Here is a 24,482-nt window from a genome sequence, read left to right on the forward strand (position 1 = left end):
TCTTTAAAAGCTTCAATAAGCCTGGTGTTAGCTCAACCATTTAGGTGGCTGGCTAAAGATATTGGGGGTCTTGCATTTGAGCCCCTGTCTGCTGTTGAATTAACACCAGATTGGTGGACTCAGCCTGTCATCCTTCCGAGGTCGGTGATTACCAGTGCACTGGTGATAGAGGGCACTGCATCAGCAACACAGCCGCACCTCCAGAAAATGATTTAACCAGTAGCCATAGGCTGCACATGACAGCTATGTACTGAAATGGTCAGCTTCTGCAAGTGGTTCAGTTCCTTGAAGTTCTTAACTTCACCATCACCATGACCTCTCTTGGGTTTACCCCATAGTAAAGCTTGGCAGGCTCTGTCGTTCTAAGTCACCCTTTAAACAAACAACAGAACTATTCCCTGCCTACAAGCTCGTTCTGTCTAACTCAAGACAATGGAATACTGCTCACATGGGATGGGCTGGGGCTCCAAAAGCATAAATTTCCATCTCTCTCTCAAATTCTAGGGATCAAAAAGCTTTCCACACTATTTGCATATCCCATATTGAGGCCAAAACAGAAGGTCTGTTGCTGTCACATCACAAGGTCGATTGTTTTTACTGGTGAGACATTGGTCTAGCTTCCTCTGCTCTCACACCTCTCAGACCCTCCTGAGCTCCGATGGGATGCACATAGTCTCCAGTAACTGCCTTCTGCTTCAACTACCAAGATCCAGTTATTCGGCCCACCTTCACCATTTTGTTTTCCTTTTCTGTCATTTGTGAAATTACCTTTGAGAAACGTTTACGTTGCACTCTTCCGTCCAAGGCTTGAAAAGCAAACTGCACCCACATATAACGTCACCCCCATCACTACTTGCAATCTTTACCTTACCACCACTCACTCAACCTCACTGAACCCTCATATCGCAGGTTGCAGTGTTTTCTGCCTTCCTCACACTCTGCTCTTGCTGTTCATTCATTCCCTTGCTTATTGTGTCCAAGTCCAAATATCTTGCAGAAAAATCATTTGATTTTTATGTACCAATCAGGACACGTTTCAAGATTTTAGAAACAACAGTGCAGTAAAGACGTTGGTGCACAATGATGAAGAATTCTATTTGTGTAATTCCTGTGCACCCATGCACTTGTGGACACGATGCTGCTTGAAGAGGTGTAAACGATACATCATCACACCTTATAAGGGGACATGGGTACATCATCACACCTTATCAGGGGACATGGGTACATCATCACACCTTATAAGGGGACATGGTACATCATCACACCTTATAAGGGGACATGGGTACATCATTACACCTTATAAGGGGACATGGGTACATCATCACACCTTATAAGGGGACATGGATACATCATCACATCTTATAAGGGGACATGGGTACATCATCACACCTTATAAGGGGACATGGGTACATCATCACACCTTATAAGGGGACATGGTACATCATCACACCTTATAAGGGGACATGGATACATCATTACACCTTATAAGGGGACATGGGTACATCATCACACCTTATAAGGGGACATGGTACATCATCACACCTAATAATGAGACATGGGTACATCATCACACCTTATAAGGGGACATGGATACATCATTACACCTTATAAGGGGACATGGGTACATCATCACACCTTATAAGGGGACATGGTACATCATCACACCTTATAAGGGGACATGGATACATCATCACATCTTATAAGGGGACATGGGTACATCATCACACCTTATAAGGGGACATGGGTACATCATCACACCTTATAAGGGGACATGGTACATCATCACACCTTATAAGGGGACATGGATACATCATTACACCTTATAAGGGGACATGGGTACATCATCACACCTTATAAGGGGACATGGTACATCATCACATCTTATAAGGGGACATGGGTACATCATCACACCTTATAAGGGGACATGGGTACATCATCACACCTTATAAGGGGACATGGTACATCATCACACCTTATAAGGGGACATGGGTACATCATTACACCTTATAAGGGGACATGGGTACATCATCACACCTTATAAGGGGACATGGTACATCATCACACCTTATAATGGGACATGGATACATCATTACACCTTATAAGGGGACATGGGTACATCATCACACCTTATAAGGGTACACGCAAAAACAGGAAATTGCTTACCTCTGGCAATCGGTGCCAGTTATTATTCTTTACTTCAATATTGTATGACGTCACGAAGCAAGGCTGCAAACCTCGTGCATTGTCCAGTTCAGGTGCCGACCCTTGCACCACAATGCCAGTCACACTGACTTTACTTTCAAAGTTCACATGAAGGTATTGTCCTCCTGGGACACCATGCGTGCGCCAATATCCATCAGAGTTGTATAGCCGGGCATTGTGGGCAGAAAATTCATTTCCCTCTGAGGAACTTGCACTAAACACCTCATTGGGAAGAAATCTCGATTTCATTCCCACAGGACGGGACCAATCTGAAAATGTTGCAAGAAAACACACCGACTGAAACACAATGTTCCACACGTCAAATGGACTTGTGTTCAAATATGCCTTCCACAATGCTGCTCTTGTGAGCAGGGGGACTACATCAGCAGCACAGTCACACACACACACCCAGTCACACACCGTCACACACGCACAGTCACACACACACACACACACACCCAGTCACACACACGCACAGTCACACACACACCCAGTCACACACTCACACCTACACGCCCACACCCACACCCCCACCCAGTCACACACGCACAGTCACACACACACACACACACACACACCCGTCACATACGCACAGTCACACACACAGTCACACACACACACACACACACCCAGTCACACACACACACACCCAGTCACACACACACCCAGTCACACACACGTACACACACAGGGACACACACACAGTCACACACACACACACACCCGTCACACACGCACAGTCACACACACGCACAGTCACACACACAGTCACACACGCAGTCACACACACACACACCCAGTCATACACGCACAGTCACACACACAGTCACACACACACACACACAGTCACACACGCACAGTCACACACACAGTCACACACACACACACACACACACCCGTCACACACGCACAGTCACACACACACACACCCGTCACACACGCACAGTCACACACACACATGCACAGTCACACACACAGTCACACACGCACAGTCACACATACATACACACCCAGTCATACACACACATTCACACACACACACAGTCACACACACCCACACACACAGTCACACACACACACACCCAGTCACACACGCACAGTCTCTCACACACACACACACACACACACACAGTCACACACAAACACACCCAGTCACACATGCAGTCACACACACACACACACACACACACAGTCATACACGCACAGTCACACACACACACACAAACACACACACACACACACACACACAGTCACACACGCACAGTCACACACAATTTTAAGAACATTATATAACTGGTTTGCATAATTTTCTGTGCTGCTGATGTGCCCCCCCTGTTTGTGTGGTCTGCCCTTTGAATCCCTTGACGTACACTCACAATCGGTAATAATTCCCAAAAGTGTGAATCAAAAGACACCATTGAATGTTTAAAGTTCATAAAGCAACGAAAGCAGACAGGACTCTAGGTTAACATCGATCCGAAGGATGACGTACTCATCGATCTCCAGGTTAACATCGATCCGAGGGATGACATACTCATCGATCTCCAGGTTAACATCGATCCGAAGGATGACGTACTCATCGATCTCCAGGTTAACATCGATCCGAGGGATGACATACTCATCGATCTCCAGGTTAACATCGATCCGAGGGATGACGTACTCATCGATCTCCAGGTTAACATTGATCCGAGGGATGACATACTCATCGATCTCCAGGTTATCATTGATCCGAGGGATGACATACTCATCGATCTCCAGGTTATCATTGATCCGAGGGATGACATACTCATCGATCTCCAGGTTAACATCGATCCGAGGGACGACAAACTCATCGATCTCCAGGTTAACATTGATCCGAGGGACGACATACTCATCGATCTCCAGGTTAACATTGATCCGAGGGACGACATACTCATCGATCTCCAGGTTAACATTGATCCGAGGGACGACATACTCATCGATCTCCAGGTTAACATCGATCCGAGGGACGACATACTCATCTATCTCCAGGTTAACATCCATCCGAGGGATGACTCATCGATGGAAAGACCTCATTTCAAATCACAAATTTTAGTTTCTATTTGGGCGAAGATTTGAACCCAGACTAGACAAATGAAGAGTGTGCTCCGTCTCCACCATCCTGGCACACACAAACACATTTACTGATTATTACGATTAAATTGTCAGTAGTTGACGAACAAAAGCGAAACCAACAATTGCACATCAAACTTTAACACAATCAAACGTTCCTCCAACTATCAATTTCGAAATGGTCACTCGCTTTGACACTGATCCAATCTTTATATTACACACCCGAGGCAACAAAACGCTCCAGTGTGGAGGGTGTATGACATCAGGAAATATTGTATCAGTAAATTGTAATGTGAACTGTTTGATGGAATGAGCAATTTTGACTGTAGAAGGCAATATTGTACTGTACACTGCCTCGAAGATTCGTGAAGATGCTGCAACGTTCTCAGACAAACTTCCAGTACGGACTAGAATCAGCCATGAACCCGCCACCCAAAGTCCAGCGATGAGCCTGTGGATGCTGAAACCATGAACCGGCCACCCAAAGTCCAGCGATGAACCTGTGGACGCTGAAACCATGAACCCGCCACCCAAAGTCCAGCGATGAACCTGTGGACGCTGAAACCATGAACCCGCCACCCAAAGTCCAGCGATGAGCCTGTGGACGCTGAAACCATGAACTGGCCACCCAAAGTCCAGCGATGAGCCTGTGGACGCTGAAACCATGAACTGGCCACCCAAAGTCCAGCGATGAACCTGTGGACGGTGAAACCATGAACCCGCCACCCAAAGTCCAGCGATGAGCCTGTGGATGCTGAAACCATGAACTGGCCACCCAAAGTCCAGCGATAAGCCTGTGGACGCTGAAACCATGAACTGGCCACCCAAAGTCCAGCGATGAACCTGTGGACGGTGAAACCATGAACCCGCCACCCAAAGTCCAGCGATGAGCCTGTGGACGCTGAAACCATGAACCCGCCACCCAAAGTCCAGCGATGAGCCTGTGGACGCTGAAACCATGAACCCGCCACCCAAAGTCCAGCGATGAGCCTGTGGACGCTGAAACCATGAACCCGCCACCCAAAGTCCAGCGATGAGCCTGTGGACGCTGAAACCATGAACTGGCCACCCAAAGTCCAGCGATGAGCCTGTGGACGCTGAAACCATGAACCCGCCACCCAAAGTCCAGCGATGAGCCTGTGGACGCTGAAACCATGAACTGGCCACCCAAAGTCCAGCGATGAGCCTGTGGACGCTGAAACCATGAACTGGCCACCCAAAGTCCAGCGATGAGCCTGTGGACGCTGAAACCATGAACTGGCCACCCAAAGTCCAGCGATGAGCCTGTAGATGCTGAAACCATGAACCCGCCACCCAAAGTCCAGCGATGAGCCTGTGGACGCTGAAACCATGAACCCGCCAAACAAAGTCCAGCGATGAGCCTGTGGATGCTGAAACCATGAACCGGCCACCCAAAGTCCAGCGATGAGCCTGTGGACGCTGAAACCATGAACTGGCCACCCAAAGTCCAGCGATGAGTCTGTGGACGCTGAAACCATGAACCCGCCACCCAAAGTCCAGCGATGAGTCTGTGGACGCTGAAACCATGAACCCGCCACCCAAAGTCCAGCGATGAGCCTGTGGACGCTGAAACCATGAACCCGCCACTCAAAGTCCAGCGATGAGCCTGTGGACGCTGAAACCATGAACCGGCCACCCAAAGTCCAGCGATGAGCCTTTGGACGCTGAAACCATGAACCCACCACCCAAAGTCCAGCGATGAGCCTGTGGACGCTGAAACCATGAACCCGCCACCCAAAGTCCAGCGATGAGCCTGTGGACGCTGAAACCATGAACCGGCCACCCAAAGTCCAGCGATGAGCCTGTGGACGCTGAAACCATGAACCCGCCACCCAAAGTCCAGCGATGAGCCTGTGGACGCTGAAACCATGAACCGGCCACCCTTAGTCCTTGACTTCTTGCAAAGTAAACGAACTTCGAGCTCTTCTGGTTCATATTTCCAGACTCATGGGGGCCAATACAAGTCTCATCACCAGCCCTATCAGTTCCAGTCGATGCATTGAAATCCCCCAAGATAGAAGAGTATCTCGTCTGGGGCAATGATGAACTACAGAGTCGAGCGTGGCGTAGAATGCGTCCTTCACGGTGAGATCACTCACCTCAGTCGGAGCATAAACAGAGACCAGGGAAATGACACCTAAGGAGTGACAAATCCTTAGTTTCATAATACGCTTGTTGACCAGTGTTACCTCAATTATCATTGCAGTCATCTTATGAGACTGAGCTACAGCAACTACTTGGGCATGGTAACCATCAGAGCAACCAGACCAATAGTAGGTATAACCACCCACAATGATCTCACCGCAATCCGGTCTCCGAACCTCAGAGAGAGCTGCAATCCCGATCTACAAACGCTTGAACTCAGATGATAACAGAGACAGGTGATCATCCTCTCTTTGGGATAGGACATTCCAGGCACCCACCCGAAGGGACCACCTCAGGCTAACGCAAGGAGATCGCCGTCTGGTGGACGACACCTCAGCACCACTCCGACACACTCTCCCGCAATCTGACCCCGGAATGTTACCCCGTGGTTTCCCTCCTATCATCAAAGAGTGTGAATCCCGAAGGCTTTGCCCCAATCCCATCATCCGGTGATCTGCCCTGCGAAGGGAAGCTGCACAGGAGGTACTCCCACGGAGTGGGTTTTCAACTTTTTTTGCTTTTCGTAAGTTTTGCGGAATGAAGGGTTTTACGGTGGTCGGAGTGTGAATCCTGTCACCAACCTCCTAATAGAAAGTAATCTAACTGCAGGAGGACGTCTGCAGACACCATTGGGCACGAGATATGGATGGTTGTTGGCTCACAAGGAGCTACTCCGCACTTTGACAGGTTTTGTTTTTAATCCTGCTGGGTGGGTGAAGAATCGACAATCCCAAAGGTCATGGTGAAGAAGCGTGAGTTGTGCCAGCAGGACTGGGACACTGGTCGACAGAAAGAACTACTTGCGCGAATCATAGTTGGACATTGTATGTAACGGTGAACTTGCTCATTTGACTTTGTATCTATTTGTTTGAAATACAAGTTTTAAAAACGTTACGCTGTTGATGTGGTCATGGTAATGCCACTCAGAAGTCACAGACACCTCCTGACAAAGATCCTATTTGAGTGGGAGCTGACTTGTACGTTCCTCCAGACTCGTGAAGTCCAAAGCTTGCTTGTCATCGTTGGAGGACGTGCTGAGTCAAGCACCACGAACCACCCCCCCCCCCCCCCCCCGACAGTATGTATGTATGTATATGTCATCATAATAAATAAAACATTAAATAGTGTGTCACACCACAGCATTGCCATCATGGAAGAACAAAAATGATTATCAAAATCACACAGCGCTCAAAACTTTAGCTTGTGGGGTCATCTTGCCCATTCATGAGTTACAAGTACGACAGCTCAGAACCTAGACCAGGATGAAAATTGTACAGAGGGGATTTAAACATATGAGGTTGTGGCACTGGATAACTACAGCACTTATGAAATCACAATTTTAGTCGAAATAAAAATATCATTTTAACGTTACAAGACCAGTTTAAAACATACAATTTAAATATAAAGCTGTGTGGGTTTTGTTTCACCTGTGGAAAACCTATCGCTACCCCCCTTGCATCTCGTCGCTCACTGTCGCTCAAATATATGTTCTGGACTCGTTATTACAGAGTAAGCATGAGCTATAAAAATGTCGATGAAAACAGAAGGGACTAAGAGATGTGACGACACGTTTGTTACGTTGAAAAACGTAAGAAACCTTTATAAAGGTTACCTCGTGTAAAGTGCAAAAGAGATCTCTCGTCGTCGCATACACCAAACAGCACAGATGTTGTCCGAAATCTCAAACATTTCTTCTGAAGGGGCACGTACAGAGTGTTCTTCTTGTACACCATGACACTTTCTTCAGTGGGTTTTGTAGTTGAGAGTTGCAAACTGGTGGTGCTAAACAGGCACAGTGGCTGGCTACCCTTGAATTGGCACAGGTGACCGCTTCGGATCAGTACCCACGGCTCCTCGCATTGGTTCACACGTCGCGAGGTCAACACATTTGTTTGCGTGTGGACCACAAGGCAGAACTTTCCACCTGGTTTATCAAGTTTTGATAATTTATTGCGATATCTAAACGGCACGTAACACACACAGCCAATATACTGTGCACCGAGGGACACTGCAAGCAACATGAAAAAGATCAAATCACAGATGAATTAAATCAAAAATTATTATTAAAATTGTATTATAAAACACACACAATTAAAACACTATTTACCTTGTACATTTCATTAAAGCAATACAATAAAAACAATGTTTACCTTTGTTCATTTTCTTAAAACAACACTTTTCGAATGAAAAATAATAAAACGAATTGTTGTGAGAATAAATTTACTAAACTTTCATTTCAGATCGAACGTGTGACCGATTTTCCCCTTGAATCTCAAACATTATCACACCCATCAGGATTTACATGGGAAATGTGTAAATTCACTCCCAAGGATCGTGGGAAACGTGTAAATTCACTCCCAAGGATCGTGGGAAACGTGTAAATTCACTCCCAAGGATCGTGGGAAACGTGTAAATTTACTCCCAAGGATCGTGGGAAACGTGTAAATTCACTCCCAAGGATCGTGGGAAATGTGTAAATTCAAAAAAGTGTTTAATCGGGGCTTCCTCTGGGATTATAAAAAGTGTTTATTCGGGTTTCCATTGGAATTTAAAATGTGTTTATTCGGGGCTTCCTCTGGGATTTTAAAAAGTGTATATTCAGGGCTTCCTCTGGGATTATAAAAAGTGTATATTCAGGGCTTCCTCTGGGATTATAAAAAGTGTTTATTCGGGTTTCCATTGGGATTTAAAATGTGTTTATTTGGGGCTTCCTCTGGGATTTTAAAAAGTGTATATTCGGGGCTTCCTCTGGGATTATAAAAAGTGTTTATTCAGGGCTTCCTCTGGGATTTTAAAAAGTGTATATTCGGGGCTTCCTCTGGGATTATAAAAATTGTATATTCAGGGCTTCCTCTGGGATTATAAAAAGTGTTTATTCAGGTTTCCATTGGGATTTAAAATGTGTTTATTCGGGGCTTCCTCTGGGATTATAAAAAGTGTATATTCAGGGCTTCCTCTGGGATTATAAAAAGTGTTTATTCAGGTTTCCATTGGGATTTAAAAAGTGTATATTCGGGGCTTCCTCTGGGATTATAAAAAGTGTATATTCAGGGCTTCCTCTGGGATTATAAAAAGTGTATATTCAGGGCTTCCTCTCGGATTATAAAAAGTGTTTAATCGGGGCTTCCTCTCGGATGTGACAAAGTGTGAAATCGGGGCTTCCTCTGGGATTATAAAAAGTGTATATTCAGGGCTTCCTCTGGGATTATAAAAAGTGTAAATTCACGGCTTCCTCTGGGATTATAAGAAGTGTATATTTGGGGCTTCCTCTGGGATTATAAAAAGTGTTTATTCAGGTTTCCATTGGGATTTAAAAAGTGTATATTCGGGGCTTCCTCTGGGATTATAAAAAGTGTATATTCAGGGCTTCCTCTGGGATTATAAAAAGTGCATATTCAGGGCTTCCTCTCGGATTATAAAAAGTGTTTAATCGGGGCTTCCTCTCGGATGTGACAAAGTGTGAAATCGGGGCTTCCTCTGGGATTATAAAAAGTGTATATTCAGGGCTTCCTCTGGGATTATAAAAAGTGTATATTCAGGGCTTCCTCTGGGATTTTAAAAAGTGTATATTCGGGTTTCCATTGGGATTTAAAATGTGTTTATTCGGGGCTTCCTCTGGGATTTTAAAAAGTGTTTATTCGGGTTTCCATTGGGATTTAAAATGTGTTTATTCGGGGCTTCCTCTGGGATTTTAAAAAGTGTTTATTCGGGGCTTCCTCTCGGATGTCACAAAGCGTGAAATCGGGGCTTCCTCTGGGATTATAAAAAGTGTATATTCAGGGCTTCCTCTCGGATTATAAAAAAAAGTGTTTAATCGGGGCTTCCTCTCGGATGTGACAAAGTGTGAAATCGGGGCTTCCTCTGGGATTTTAAAAAGTGTAAACTCACGGCTTCCTCTGGGATTGTAAAAAGTGTTTATTCGGGTTTCCATTGGGATTTAAAATGTGTTTATTTGGGGCTTCCTCTGGGATTTTAAAAAGTGTTTATTCGGGGCTTCATCTCGGATGTCACAAAGCGTGAAATCGGGGCTTCCTCTGGGATTATAAAAAGTGTATATTCAGGGCTTCCTCTCGGATTATAAAAAAGTGTTTAATCGGGGCTTCCTCTCGGATGTGACAAAGTGTGAAATCGGGGCTTCCTCTGGGATTTTAAAAAGTGTAAATTCACGGCTTCCTCTGGGATTTTAAAAAGTGTATATTCGGGGCTTCCTCTGGGATTATAAAAAGTGTATATTCAGGGCTTCCTCTCGGATTATAAAAAGTGTTTAATCGGGGCTTCCTCTCGGATGTGACAAAGTGTGAAATCGGGGCTTCCTCTGGGATTATAAAAAGTGTATATTCAGGGCTTCCTCTGGGATTATAAAAAGTGTATATTCAGGGCTTCTCTGGGATTTTAAAAAGTGTATATTCGGGTTTCCATTGGGATTTAAAATGTGTTTATTCAGGGCTTCCTCTGGGATTTTAAAAAGTGTTTATTCGGGTTTCCATTGGGATTTAAAATGTGTTTATTCGGGGCTTCCTCTGGGATTTTAAAAAGTGTTTATTCGGGGCTTCCTCTGGGATTTTAAAAAGTGTTTATTCGGGGCTTCCTCTGGGACTATAAAAAGTGTATATTCAGGGCTTCCTCTGGGATTTCAAAAAGTGTTTATTCGGGTTTCCATTGGGATTTAAAATGTGTTTATTCGGGGCTTCCTCTGGGATTTTAAAAAGTGTTTATTCGGGGCTTCCTCTCGGATGTGAGAAAGCGTGAAATCGGGGCTTCCTCTGGGATTATAAAAAGTGTATATTCAGGGCTTCCTCTCGGATTATAAAAAAGTGTTTAATCGGGGCTTCCTCTCGGATGTGACAAAGTGTGAAATCGGGGCTTCCTCTGGGATTTTAAAAAGTGTAAATTCACGGCTTCCTCTGGGATTGTAAAAAGTGTTTATTCGGGTTTCCATTGGGATTTAAAATGTGTTTATTTGGGGCTTCCTCTGGGATTTTAAAAAGTGTATATTCGGGGCTTCCTCTGGGATTATAAAAAGTGTATATTCAGGGCTTCCTCTGGGATTATAAAAAGTGTTTATTCGGGTTTCCATTGGGATTTAAAATGTGTTTATTCGGGGCTTCCTCTGGGATTTTAAAAAGTGTTTATTCGGGGCTTCCTCTCGGATGTGACAAAGCGTGAAATCGGGGCTTCCTCTGGGATTATAAAAAGTGTATATTCAGGGCTTCCTCTCGGATGATAAAAAAGTGTTTAATCGGGGCTTCCTCTCGGATGTGACAAAGTGTGAAATCGGGGCTTCCTCTGGGATTTTAAAAAGTGTAAATTCACGGCTTCCTCTGGGATTGTAAAAAGTGTTTATTCGGGTTTCCATTGGGATTTAAAATGTGTTTATTTGGGGCTTCCTCTGGGATTTTAAAAAGTGTATATTCGGGGCTTCCTCTGGGATTATAAAAAGTGTATATTCAGGGCTTCCTCTGGGATTATAAAAAGTGTTTAATCGGGTTTCCATTGGGATTTAAAATGTGTTTATTCGGGGCTTCCTCTGGGATTTTAAAAAGTGTTTATTCGGGGCTTCCTCTGGGATTTTAAAAAGTATTTATTCGGGACTTCCTCTGGGATTATAAAAAGTGTTTAATCGGGGCTTCCTCTGGGATTATAAAAAGTGTTTAAACGGGGCTTCCTCTCGGATGTGACAAAGCGTGAAATCGGGGCTCCTCTGGGATTTTAAAATGTGTTTATTCGGGGCTTCCTCTGGGATTTTAAAAAGTGTTTATTCGGGTTTCCATTGGGATTTTAAAATGTGTATATTCGGGGCTTCCTCTGGGATTATAAAAAGTGTATATTCGGGGCTTCCTCTGGGATTATAAAAAGTGTATATTCAGGGCTTCCTCTGGGATTATAAAAAGTGTTTATTCGGGTTTCCATTGGGATTTAAAATGTGTTTATTCGGGGCTTCCTCTGGGATTTTAAAAAGTGTTTATTCGGGGCTTCCTCTCGGATGTGACAAAGCGTGAAATCGGGGCTTCCTCTGGGATTATAAAAAGTGTATATTCAGGGCTTCCTCTCGGATGATAAAAAAGTGTTTAATCGGGGCTTCCTCTCGGATGTGACAAAGTGTGAAATCGGGGCTTCCTCTGGGATTTTAAAAAGTGTAAATTCACGGCTTCCTCTGGGATTGTAAAAAGTGTTTATTCGGGTTTCCATTGGGATTTAAAATGTGTTTTTTTGGTGCTTCCCCTGGGATTTTAAAAGTGTATATTCGGGGCTTCCTCTGGGATTATAAAAAGTGTATATTCAGGGCTTCCTCTGGGATTATAAAAAGTGTTTAATCGGGTTTCCATTGGGATTTAAAATGTGTTTATTCGGGGCTTCCTCTGGGATTTTAAAAAGTGTTTATTCGGGGCTTCCTCTGGGATTTTAAAAAGTATTTATTCGGGACTTCCTCTGGGATTATAAAAAGTGTTTAATCGGGGCTTCCTCTGGGATTATAAAAAGTGTTTAAACGGGGCTTCCTCTCGGATGTGACAAAGCGTGAAATCGGGGCTCCTCTGGGATTTTAAAATGTGTTTATTCGGGGCTTCCTCTGGGATTTTAAAAAGTGTTTATTCGGGTTTCCATTGGGATTTTAAAATGTGTTTATTCGGGGCTTCCTCTGGGATTTTAAAAAGTATTTATTCGGGGCTTCCTCTGGGATTATAAAAAGTATTTATTCGGGTTTCCATTTATATTTAAAAAGTGTATATTCGGGGCTTCCTCTGGGATTTTAAAATGTGTTTATTCGGGGCTTCCTCTGGGATTTTAAAAAGTATTTATTCGGGGCTTCCTCTGGGATTTTAAAAAGTGTTTATTCGGGTTTCCATTGAGATTTAAAAATGTATATTCAGGGCTTCCTCTGGGATTTTAAAAAGTGTTTATTCGGGGCTTCCTCTGGGATTATAAAAAGTGTATATTCGGGTTTCCATTGGGATTTAAAATGTGTTTATTCGGGGCTTCCTCTGGGATTTTAAAATGTGTTTATTCGGGGCTTCCTCTGGGATTTTAAAAAGTGTTTATTCGGGTTTCCATTGGGATTTAAAATGTGTTTATTCGGGGCTTCCTCTCGGATTTTAAAAAGTGTTTATTCGGCTTTCCATTGGGATTTTAAAATGTGTTTATTCGGGGCTTCCTCTGGGATTTAACAAAACAGTATTTATTCGGGGCTTCCTCTTGGATTTGGAAAAGTGTTTATGTCGATGTCATGTGTAGAGGTCAAGCTGTTTTCATATTATGAAAAAGTATATAGAAATGTCACGAACATGTTTTCAGAAACCGCCCCAACCTGCTTGATGTCTATGATGATATTACCCTTGTCTAAAACACAGAATAACTAGAATAACAAGGAATAACGAGAATGATACAAAAGACTTTTCATCCCCCAGGAGTCATTTACACAACAATATGTTTTAAATAATTTATTTATAAACTCCGTTCAACTGACAATGCCACGGGATTTAACACGTGCTATCTGGGCCAATGTAAAGGTTTGATCTGGTGCACAAACTACAGGTGCAACTGAACGAGTTGTTCGTCCGTGCTGCTGGTGTAGTGGTACATCCATGGTGTGAACATGAATTACTTCATGCTGAGGTGATTTAGATACAAATTCAATTGATACTGACGGTGATCCCAGGAAAAAAAAGTCAACTGCGAATATAATAAATACATTTAACGTTGCGTGTTACTGGGTCCAAAACTCGTCAAACCCACAGAGTGGATTGACGTGTTTGGGGCCTCGTTTAACAAGGGGAAGTCTCGGTTTACCCCATGGACCCAGGTCAGGTCAGGTCAGGTATGGGAGTATGCGCCAGAGCAGCGCGTTGCTGCGTCCACTTTCCGCCTGTACTCCAGGGGCCTCCGTCTGGCCATCCCCCAGGCAGATGCCTGGCCCATCCCTATCTCCTTGAGATGCCGATCAAGCTGCTGCAACCAGGAGGCACGTGGTCGGCCCATTGGCCTCCTCCACTCACAAGACTCCCTCGCTGAGAGAATCTGGTGAGCAGGATCGGCGTCAGGAAACCGAGCCACATGTCCATACAGCCGCAGCTGATGCTCATGGAGTATGCAGGTAACAAATCTCATTTGAGTCTCTCTCAGCAACTGCTCGTTGGACACAAAGTCCGACCAGCGATAGCCAAGGATTCTCCGAAGAGACCTGGTACCAAAGGAATTAAGTCTCCATCTCAGATCTTTGGTCAGAGTCAAAGTCTCGCATCCATAGAGCAAGACTGGAAGCACCAATGAGCTGAACTCGGACTTTCGTCCTCCCGCACAGGTACCGGCAGTACCAAACCCCATTATCCAGTGAATCCATGACTCCCAAAGCCTGACCCAGACGACTCTTGACCTCTGACTCACAGCCAACAGAGACATGAATATCACTGCCAAGGTAAGTGAATCTCACCATGACCTCAACATCCTCATCACAAAACAGGCACAGACAGGACAGCAGCATCCAAGATGTCATTGAAAGCCTGGATCTTAGTTTTGACCCAGGAAACCCGTAATCCCAGCGACTCCGACTCCTCATTCAGCACCTCGAGGGCCCCCAAAAGGATATCTAAAGTCTCCGAAAAGATGACTGCATCATCTGCGAAATCAAGATCAGAGATCTTGACATTCCCAAATGATGAACCGCAGCTTGATCTCTCTGACATCCTAGAATCGGCCCTATAATCCAGTCCATACAAGTGCTGAAAAGTGTGGGGGCCAGTACACACCCCTGACGAACTCCAGTAACAACTGGAAATAAGTCAGAGATGGTACCGCCACATCTCACAGCACTCTCAGTACCAGAGTAGAGTTCAGACATCAGATCGATCAGTTTTGGTGGCACCCCACGAAGACCAAGAATCCTCCAGAGGGCATCCCGATTCACTCGAATCAAACGGTTTACAGAGATCAACATAGGCTGCAAGCAGCTCCTGCCGAAACTCTCGTCTGCGTTCAGTGAAGACCCGAAGAGCAAGGATACGGTCAATCATTGACTTCCTTGGTGTAAAGCCTGACTGCTCTGGATGCTGGTGCTCAAGCAGATGGTGGCGAACCCTATCAATAATTATCTGAGCAAAGACCTTGCCCGGCACTGAGAGCAGCGTCACCCCTCGGTAGTTATTGCAGTCTTGGTGATCACCCTTCCCTTTCCAGAGAGGGACAACAAGGGCCCTCTTCCAGTCAGTTGGGATGATGCCTGTGTTCCAGGCAGAGCACAGAACTGCATGCAGCGACACGAGTGCAGCATTTCCTCCAGCCTTGAGAAGTTCAGCATGGATGCCATAGATCCCTGGAGCTTTACCACATTTCAACCTGTTCACCGCAGCCTGTGTTTCCACAAGCGAAGGTGGGCCACAGTTGATTGGTGGGTCAGCAACAGGGATTGTAACACCCCTGACGTCCAACTCAACAGCTGGTGGATCAGCCTGGTACAACCGCTCAAAGTAACCGGCCCAGCGGGCCTTCACTTCAGAGTCCTCTGTCAAGAGCATACCACTCCCTGCTCTAACTGCAGTGCTCCGAGAGATGGGCTTCGATGAACACAATGCATGAATTCCCCTGTAAGCAGGACGAGAATCACCTGTCCACAGGTGATGCTCTACCCCCTCACAGATTCCTCACACATAGGCCTCCTTGTCCACCCTTGGCGCACGTACAGTTTTACGCCTCAGCTCCCTGAACAGCTCAGCTCTGCCATTCAGCCTGGCCCTGCGACTCTGGTCAATGGTATCCAGTGTCCCTTGAGAGACAAAATTCTTCTTCGCCCTTTGGTGAGTTCCAAGACATCCACCAGCAACATCAAGGACATTGGTCTTGAAGCCACTCCACAACTCTTCAGGATTCCCCAAAGCATCCAGACCCCCTAAATCTCCACTCAGCTTGTTCGCAAACTCCTCAGCTACCCTCTCATCCTTGAGCTGGCCAACATCCAGCCTTGGCTGGGATGATACCATTCTCCTGGATTTAAGGTGCAACTTCAGAGTTGCTACAACAAGCCGGTGGTCAGTTTTGAGGAACTGAGCACTCTGGTCGACCCTACAGTTCTGGATCATCCTCCAGTGACCGTCAACCAGGGCATGGTCAATCTCCTTTGCCACACTGCCGGCGTTGGAATACCAAGTCCAGCGATGAGCTTGTGGATGCTGAAACCATGAACCAGCCACCCTAATTCCATGACTTCTTGCAAAGTCAGGGAACTTAATGCTATTCTGTTCATAGTTCTTGACCAATGGGGCCAAACACATGTCTCATAACCATCCCTATCAGCTCCAGTCGATGCAGTGAAATCCCCAAAGACTAGAAGTGTATCTCGTCTGGGGCACTGATCATCCACAGACTCAAGCGTTGTGTAGAATGCATCCTTCACGGTGAGATCCATCGCCTCAGTCTGAGCATAGACAGAGACCAGGGATATGACACCAAAGGAGTGACAAATCCTTAGTCTCATAATACACTCTTTGACCGGTGTTACCTCAATTATCATTGGCATCAGCTTATTGGACACAGCTACAGCAACTCTTTGGGAATGGTAACCATCTGAGCGAGCGGACCAATAGTAGGTGTAACCACCCGCCATTTTCTCGCCGCAATCCGTTTCCAAACCTCAGAGAGTGCTGCAATACCGATGTCCAAACGCTTGGGCTCAGATGATAACAGAAACAGGTGATCACCCTGTGTTCAGGATGGGACATTCCAGGCATCCACTCAAAGGGACCGCCTCAGGTTAACCCAAGGAGTCCGCCGTCTGGTGGACGACACCTCAGCACCACTCCGACACTTTCACGCAATCTGACCCGGGAATGTTACCCTGTGGTTTCCCTGCTATCATCAAAGATTGGGGGTCCCGAAGGCTTTGCCCCAATCCCATCATCCGGTGAGCTGCCCTGTGAAGGGAAGCTGCACAAGAGGTACTCCTACGGAGTGGGTTTTCAGATTTCTTTGCGTTTTAGTGTTTTGCGGAATGAAGGGTTTTACGGTGGCCAGAGTGCAAATCCTGCCACCAACCTCCGAATAAGAAGTAACGCAACTCCAGGAGGACGTCCACAGACACAGTTGGGCACTAGATATGGATGGCCGTTGGCTCACAAGGAGCTCCTCCGCCCTTTGACATGTTTTGTTTTTAATACTGCTGGGTTTCCATATCCAAACACCTTCCTCACCAAAAAACCTGGTGGGGGAGACGGTTTAGTCACCTTCAACCCGACCATGGAACAGGTTAGTACAGGTTTACATGATACCTGCAGCAAGTCACAGATCTCATCTGGCCTGACCTGACTGACAATTGATACCGACGGTGATCCAAGAAAAAGAAAGTCAACTGCCTATGTAATAAATAGATTTAACGTAGCATGTTACTGGGTCCATAACTCGTCAATCCCACTGAGTAGATTGACGTGTTTGGGGGCCTCATTCCACTCGAGGAAGTCTCGGTTTACCCCGTGGACCAAGGTCTTACCCAAATCAAGGGATTCTTAACAATTACACACCGTTTATAGTTATAGTGTTATAATTAACATAACATTACTGCAACAGGACACATCATACAACTATATAATGTATTGTCTCTCTTGTGCTTGAGAAAAGCTTCCACCGGTGCTTCTGTTGCTTCCTGAAGCCAGTTTGTAGATCGCTTCGCCGCCATCGATCTTTCAGACACCTCTTCCTTTCTCTAATCTGATTGGTTGCCGAGCATAGCAACGGCTCCCAAGGATGTCCTCAATCTGAAGGTCATCCTTACCTGATGATTTACCAAGGGTCGTTTATGCAACAGTCCTCAAAGAAATCCTTCACTCAGGAATCGGTGTACCTGAAGGGGAATCTTTCCTGAAGGATGAGGGAATTGTATGCAACTGAGCATAACTGCTGTATTCGAATCAAATTCATTGTACATGAATGATCATTATAGGTTCATTATGTTGTAGGAAGATGAACAAATTAAAAAACAACTGCAAAAAAACTCCACAAATGAACAGCCTTCAACAAACTACCATCCATTTTCAGCATTTAAAATCAGTCAACAACATTTTGGAGGAAGGAACATACCACGTTCAGGGAATGTAGTAGTTGAAATTGTTGCATTGCCCCAGATTTTCACGGCATTGATGTTACTTTGGGAATGTTTGCTTTTGTTTGAGTATTGCCTGTCGTAGTCAAAAATAAATGTGGTAGCTTGAAGAATGATCAGCAGAGTGAAATGGGGTTTCTGCGATTTTGACACTTGCAAAGCTGGAGAAACTGAACCGATGTGCCATGTATTGTTGTTGCCATACAATGCAATAACAAAATCATTCGTGAAATTGCTAATGAGTCGCAGAGCGAAGGAGGAAGTGAATTCCCCACTACTTTCAATCTCACCAAAGTCCACACAGATGCTTGTGAAATTGGTATCAGCTAAAAAAAAAAATAAAGCAAATCAAACATCGACTTTTAATGCAATTAATAATAATCCATCTACCTATCTATATACGTATATAATAGCAGGTTGCATGATTGTGTCTTAGTGGGGTAAACATTGTAACCACAGCATGGATAATGCTGAAAATACCTCTTTTAAGAGCTCTTGTGTCCCAACAGTGGATGCGGAGAAATATAAATATCGATATTGTTGTGGGCCCGGGGTCGGGTGAGAAGAGCACGAGAGGGAAAGCTTTCTCGGCTCCCACCAGACTCCCCGGAATTGTAGGCCATCGCACAAGGATAATTCCGTGACGCGGCGGGTCGCTAACCGACCGTGAACACCATTAACTCAACCACGTGACCGAGGTTCCTCCTGTCTATAGGTTAACTGGGATACATAATTAATTACGTGATTTAATTACTGGAGAACACACCCTTGGTATGCCTTGTCCGAACCGGGTCACCTTACCGGATCGGATGCAGCCGAGCGACACTGCCAAGGACGTGCCGGCCAAAAGGAACGGATCATTGGGAATAAAATCCCACTAAGCTAGGATTCAGACCATGCTGGATCAATGAAGGAATAGACAAAAACGAGCTGGGAACATTTCTAATAATAATTTATTTACAATGGGGCGAGGAAAGATATGTGGTACAGGGAATAGTTTATTAGGGTGTGTTGCGCAGGGAAAGAAAGAAATGAGAGAGGTGCGGCAATATACAAGCAACATACGAAAGCAGACACAGAGCAGACTTAACCCAAAATAATAATAATAATCTTCTGCAATCTTATATGTGTGGACAGGCACCAGGACAACACACACGCGTGCACACACACACGCGTGCACACACACACACACACACACACACACACACACACACACACACACACACCCCGATGAAGAGGAGTAATTGAAGCAATAAGGGAGAGGAGTTGAGGCTATGGTCTCTCGGTACCTTGTACAATTAACTGCCCGAATATGCCACCAATACGTTTGGGGGGGGTGCTCCGTGGTAGGATACCTCCCCAACAGCTGGTGCATTGTCTCTCGCTTCGTGCCAATTCGTGCACAGCGTCGTCCAGAGAATGCGATGGTCGGCATGAAGGAAGGGACTTGGGTGGAGAAGGCAGAGTCGAGAGCGTGTGGACGGAGTGGTAGGTGGGACAAAGTGGGTGGGCAGAGTCCAAGAGATGATGAGAGGAAGGCAGAGTCCAGGTGATGAAGAAGCCCAGCTCATGCGGGAGGCGAAGAAGGGAAGAGAGCAAACAAACGGCCCCACTCTGACCTTTATGGGCCCCGCGGTGCAGGGCGGGGCGGGGGGGCACCCTGAAGCGACGCGTCGTCACCCGAACCGGGTGCTCTGATTGGCCGCGGCCCCCCGCATGGCCCAGCCTCGATGGCTGGAATCTGCAACATTCCACTTCCGGCCAGGTGACCCCAAGCCGTGAAAATGTTTCGCTCCAACCTCACAACATGATACAAATCACCCACACCAAACTCCGCGTCATGAATTGCCTTGCAAGAACCCCCGGACCGTGCCCTAACGACCAGCCAAGGATGGCGTCGGTCCCGCATGCCTGCCCGAGTGTCCCGACCAGCACTGGTCAATGTGCCTGCTCCGTGATGCGCCACGCTGCCCGAGCTGTACAACATGCCTCTGCCCGATCGCAGCTTTGCTGGCCGTAGAAGCGAGAAGGTAAGATGTTATGGCAAACCCATGCACAGACGGTAAGATGTGTCTATTCATGCCCTGCTCTCTATGATAATAAGGTGTCATGAGTCAAGCACGGGTCTGCCTTCGAGCACGTTCGGTACAGTGCGCGTGGATCTGCCATGGCCCACGTGGTCAGTGCTCGCATTCGCCCAATCCTGCTATCGTGTGCACTGAGCCAACACCGATCTGTGTCAGAAATTGAGGGGAACGCTCGGATATAATAATTAGATGGAGGTCTTGAATGAAAAAGGATATAGAAATGTGTCAGATGGAGAAATGGAGGGAAAAGAGAATGCCATTATAATTAAACCCAGAAATGTGTCGCACACTTGTGTCCCATACATCATGGCGCGGTTGTTTATTTTATATTATCAGCTTCTGACACTGTAGCCATTGGCACCAAGCTGCCAGCCATGCTCTTGCCGATATTGGGTCATTTGCTTCTGCATTGTGCAAAACAACATCTGTGCAGCCTCTTTAAGAGATATTCATTCGTATGCCTTTTCAATGCAACCAGCAAACTCATCCCAGATCAACGGAAGCTCGAGTCAATCATCTCGAGCTACTGAGCATACTGTATAACGTGCCGCAAAAGTTGGGTTGATGGATCGCTTGAGGACGGGAACTCTGCGCTGTGCCACGCTCGGGCGGTGCCGTCGCGGCCTTCCTATGCCCTTCCCCCGCAGAAGTTATTCCGAAGGTATCATGGTTTCCTTGCAGCCGCGGCACGTGCTACACGTGTTGGAAACAAATTGTGATTTTCCTCAGAAATAAGCAGAAAAGAAGAGTCGAAAGGAAGTTAGTGGTGTAAGCAAACCTAGCTATAAGATCCCCACAACGCACATCCTATTTCACCCACTAGACAAAAGGGAAGGGACTATCTCAACGTATATTAATGGAATAACTCTTTTGGGACCACAATATGTTGCATGCATGCTGTACCTAGAACCGCAACAATATTCATGCAATTTCCAGTTACATTCGTTTTTGTTGCGCAGGTGATGTATATGCTCAGTCATTGGTTTGCGCACCTACCAAAAGTCTAAATAAATAAATAAATATCCACAAAATATTAAAGAAAGAAACTAGCTACAAAGAAGAAAATAATAATATAACCACAAACTTGAAGTAACAATTTCCATGTCTTTTACCTATTGCCTCTGGTTGTACATCTTTACGTAAAATAAAAAATTTCCTCGTGTTTTACTTATCATCTGGTTGTACATCTTCACTTAAAAAGAAAATTTCCTCATGTTTTACTTATCGCCTCGTTGTACATCTTCACTTAAAATGAAAATTTCCATGTGTTTTACTTGTGGTCTCTCGTTGTCCATCTTAACAAAAAATGAAAATTTTCTTGTATTTTACCCATTTTCTCTGGTTGTATATCTTAACTTAAAATAAAAAATTCCTCGTGTTTTACTTATCGTCTGGTTGTACATCTTCACTTAACATGAAAATTTCCATGTGTTTTACTTGTGGTCTCTGGTTGTACATCTTGACTTAAAATGTAAATTTTCTTGTGTTTTACCCATTTTCTCTGGTTGTATATCATAACTTAAAATAATAAATTTCCATGTGTTTTACCTATGGCCTCTGGCTGTACATCTTCAGTGAAAAAAGAAAATTTCCTCATGTTTTACTTGTGGTCTCTGGTTGTGTATCTTAACTTAAAATAAAAAATTCCTCGTGTTTTACTTATCGTCTGGTTGTACATCTTCACTTAAAAAGAAAATTTCCTCGTGTTTTACTTATCGTCTGGTTGTATATCTTCACTTAAAATGAAAATTTCCTCGTGTTTTACTTGTGGTCTCGGGTTGTGTATCTTAACTTAAAATAAAAAATTTCCTCGTGTTTTACATATCGTCTCGTTGTATATCTTCACTTAAAATGAAAATTTCCACGTGTTTTACTTATCGTCTCGTTGTATATCTTCACTTAAAATGAAAATTTCCTCGTGTTTTACTTGTGGTCTCTGGTTGTATTGTATATCTTCACTTAAAATAAAAAAATTCCTCGTGTTTTACATATCGTCTCGTTGTATATCTTCACTTAAAATGAAAATTTCCTCATGTTTTACTTGTGGTCTCTGGTTGTATATCTTAACTTAAAATAAAAAAATTCCTCGTGTTTTACATATCGTCTCGTTGTATATCTTCACTTAAAATGAAAATTTCCTCGTGTTTTACTTGTGGTCTCTGGTTGTATATCTTAACTTAAAATAAAAAAATTCCTCGTGTTTTACATATCGTCTCGTTGTATATCTTCACTTAAAATGAAAATTTCCTCGTGTTTTACTTGTGGTCTCTGGTTGTATATCTTAACTTAAAATAAAAAAATTCCTCGTGTTTTACATATCGTCTCGTTGTATATCTTCACTGAAAATGAAAATTTCCATGTGTTTTACTTGTGGTCTCTGGTTGTACATCTTAACTTAAAATAAAAAAAATTCCTCGTGTTTTACATATCGTCTCGTTGTGTATCTTCACTGAAAATGAAAATTTCCATGTGTTTTACATGTGATCTCTGGTTGTACATCTTCACTTAAAATGAAAATTTTCTTGTGTTTTACCCATTTTCTCTGGTTGTATATCTTAAGTTAAAATAAAAAAAATCCTCGTGTTTTACTTATCGTCTGGTAGTACATCTTCACTTAAAATGAAAATTTCCATGTGTTTTACTTGTGGTCTCTGGTTGTACATCTTCACTTAAAATGAAAATTTTCTTGTGTTTTACCCATTTTCTCTGGTTGTATATCTTAAGTTAAAATAAATAAAAGAAATCCTCGTGTTTTACTTATCGTCTGGTAGTACATCTTCACTTAAAATGAAAATTTCCTTGTGTTTTACCCATTTTCTCTGATTGTACATCTTAACGCAAAATAAAAAAAATCCCCGTGTTTTACCGATCGTCTGGTTGTACATCTTCACTTAAAATGAAAATTTCCATGTGTTTTACTTGTGGTCTCGGGTTGTGTATCTTAACTTAAAATAAAAAATTTCCTCGTGTTTTACTTATCGTCTCATTGTATATCTTCACTTAAAATGAAAATTTCCTCGTGTTTTACTTGTGGTCTCTGGTTGTATATCTTAACTTAAAATAAAAAATTCCTCGTGTTTTACATATCGTCTCGTTGTATATCTTCACTGAAAATGAAAATTTCCATGTGTTTTACTTGTGGTCTCTGGTTGTACATCTTCACTTAAAATGAAAATTTTCTTGTGTTTTACCCATTTTCTCTGGTTGTATATCTTAAGCTAAAAGAAAAAAAAATCCTCGTGTTTTACTTATCGTCTGCTAGTACATCTTCACTTAAAATGAAAATTTCCTTGTGTTTTACCCATTTTCTCTGATTGTACATCTTAACGCAAAATAAAAAAAATCCCCGTGTTTTACCAATCGTCTGGTTGTACATCTTCACTTAAAATGAAGATTTCCATGTGTTTTAATTGTGGTCTCTGGTTGTATATCTTTACTTAAAATGAATATTTTTGTATACCTTGTCGAGGCTCGAATGAGAGCTAAACACAATGCACAGCAAGGGGGGAGGGCATGAGACAAGGGGGGCAGGAGTGGGAAGGACAAAACAGTGGGGAACAGAGACATTAGGAGATCTGTGGAAGAGAGAGGGATGGGACGGGGGAACATGGGGTATATAAGATGGACATGACAGGGACTTTCAGGAAGGACAGCAGGGAATGTGAAGGAGGTGGGTTTGGGGTAGATTAACGGGGGTAGAGAAGATTGAGGATTTGGATGGGGGACGATACGAGATGGTGGTGAACAGCTGTGATGAAGGCCTGGAGGGAAGAATGGGATTGAACAAAGTGAGGGGAGTTTATTCCAAAGGTGGGGAAAAAGAGGAATTAAATATTGAAGGTGATCAGTGATTCATG

At 44.3% G+C, this 24,482-nt stretch overlaps 2 protein-coding genes across 2 annotated transcripts in view; one reads left to right on the forward strand and one right to left on the reverse strand.

Annotated features, from left to right (window-relative positions):
* The window catches only part of LOC147014934 (polycystin family receptor for egg jelly-like), a 211,620-nt gene that overhangs the window by 150,940 nt on the left and 36,198 nt on the right, over positions 1-24,482 (reverse strand). Inside the window, exons 5-7 of the mRNA XM_085853433.1 lie at positions 18,517-18,864; positions 8,072-8,467; positions 2,164-2,471 (exon numbers count right to left, since the gene is read on the reverse strand). Coding sequence (XP_085709559.1) covers positions 2,164-2,471; positions 8,072-8,467; positions 18,517-18,864 — 1,052 coding nt within the window. The remainder of the gene's footprint in view (positions 1-2,163; positions 2,472-8,071; positions 8,468-18,516; positions 18,865-24,482) is intronic.
* LOC147014935 (uncharacterized) lies at positions 2,806-3,495 on the forward strand (the record flags this gene model as incomplete). Its single annotated transcript, XM_085851517.1, has 1 exon — positions 2,806-3,495. A coding segment is annotated over one exon (690 nt), but the record flags the coding sequence as incomplete, so codon positions are not given.

Source organism: Eptatretus burgeri, chromosome 13 (genome assembly GCF_056783735.1).
Source record: "Eptatretus burgeri isolate ZD-2024b chromosome 13, Ebu_testis_v1, whole genome shotgun sequence".
NCBI lineage: Eukaryota > Metazoa > Chordata > Myxini > Myxiniformes > Myxinidae > Eptatretus > Eptatretus burgeri.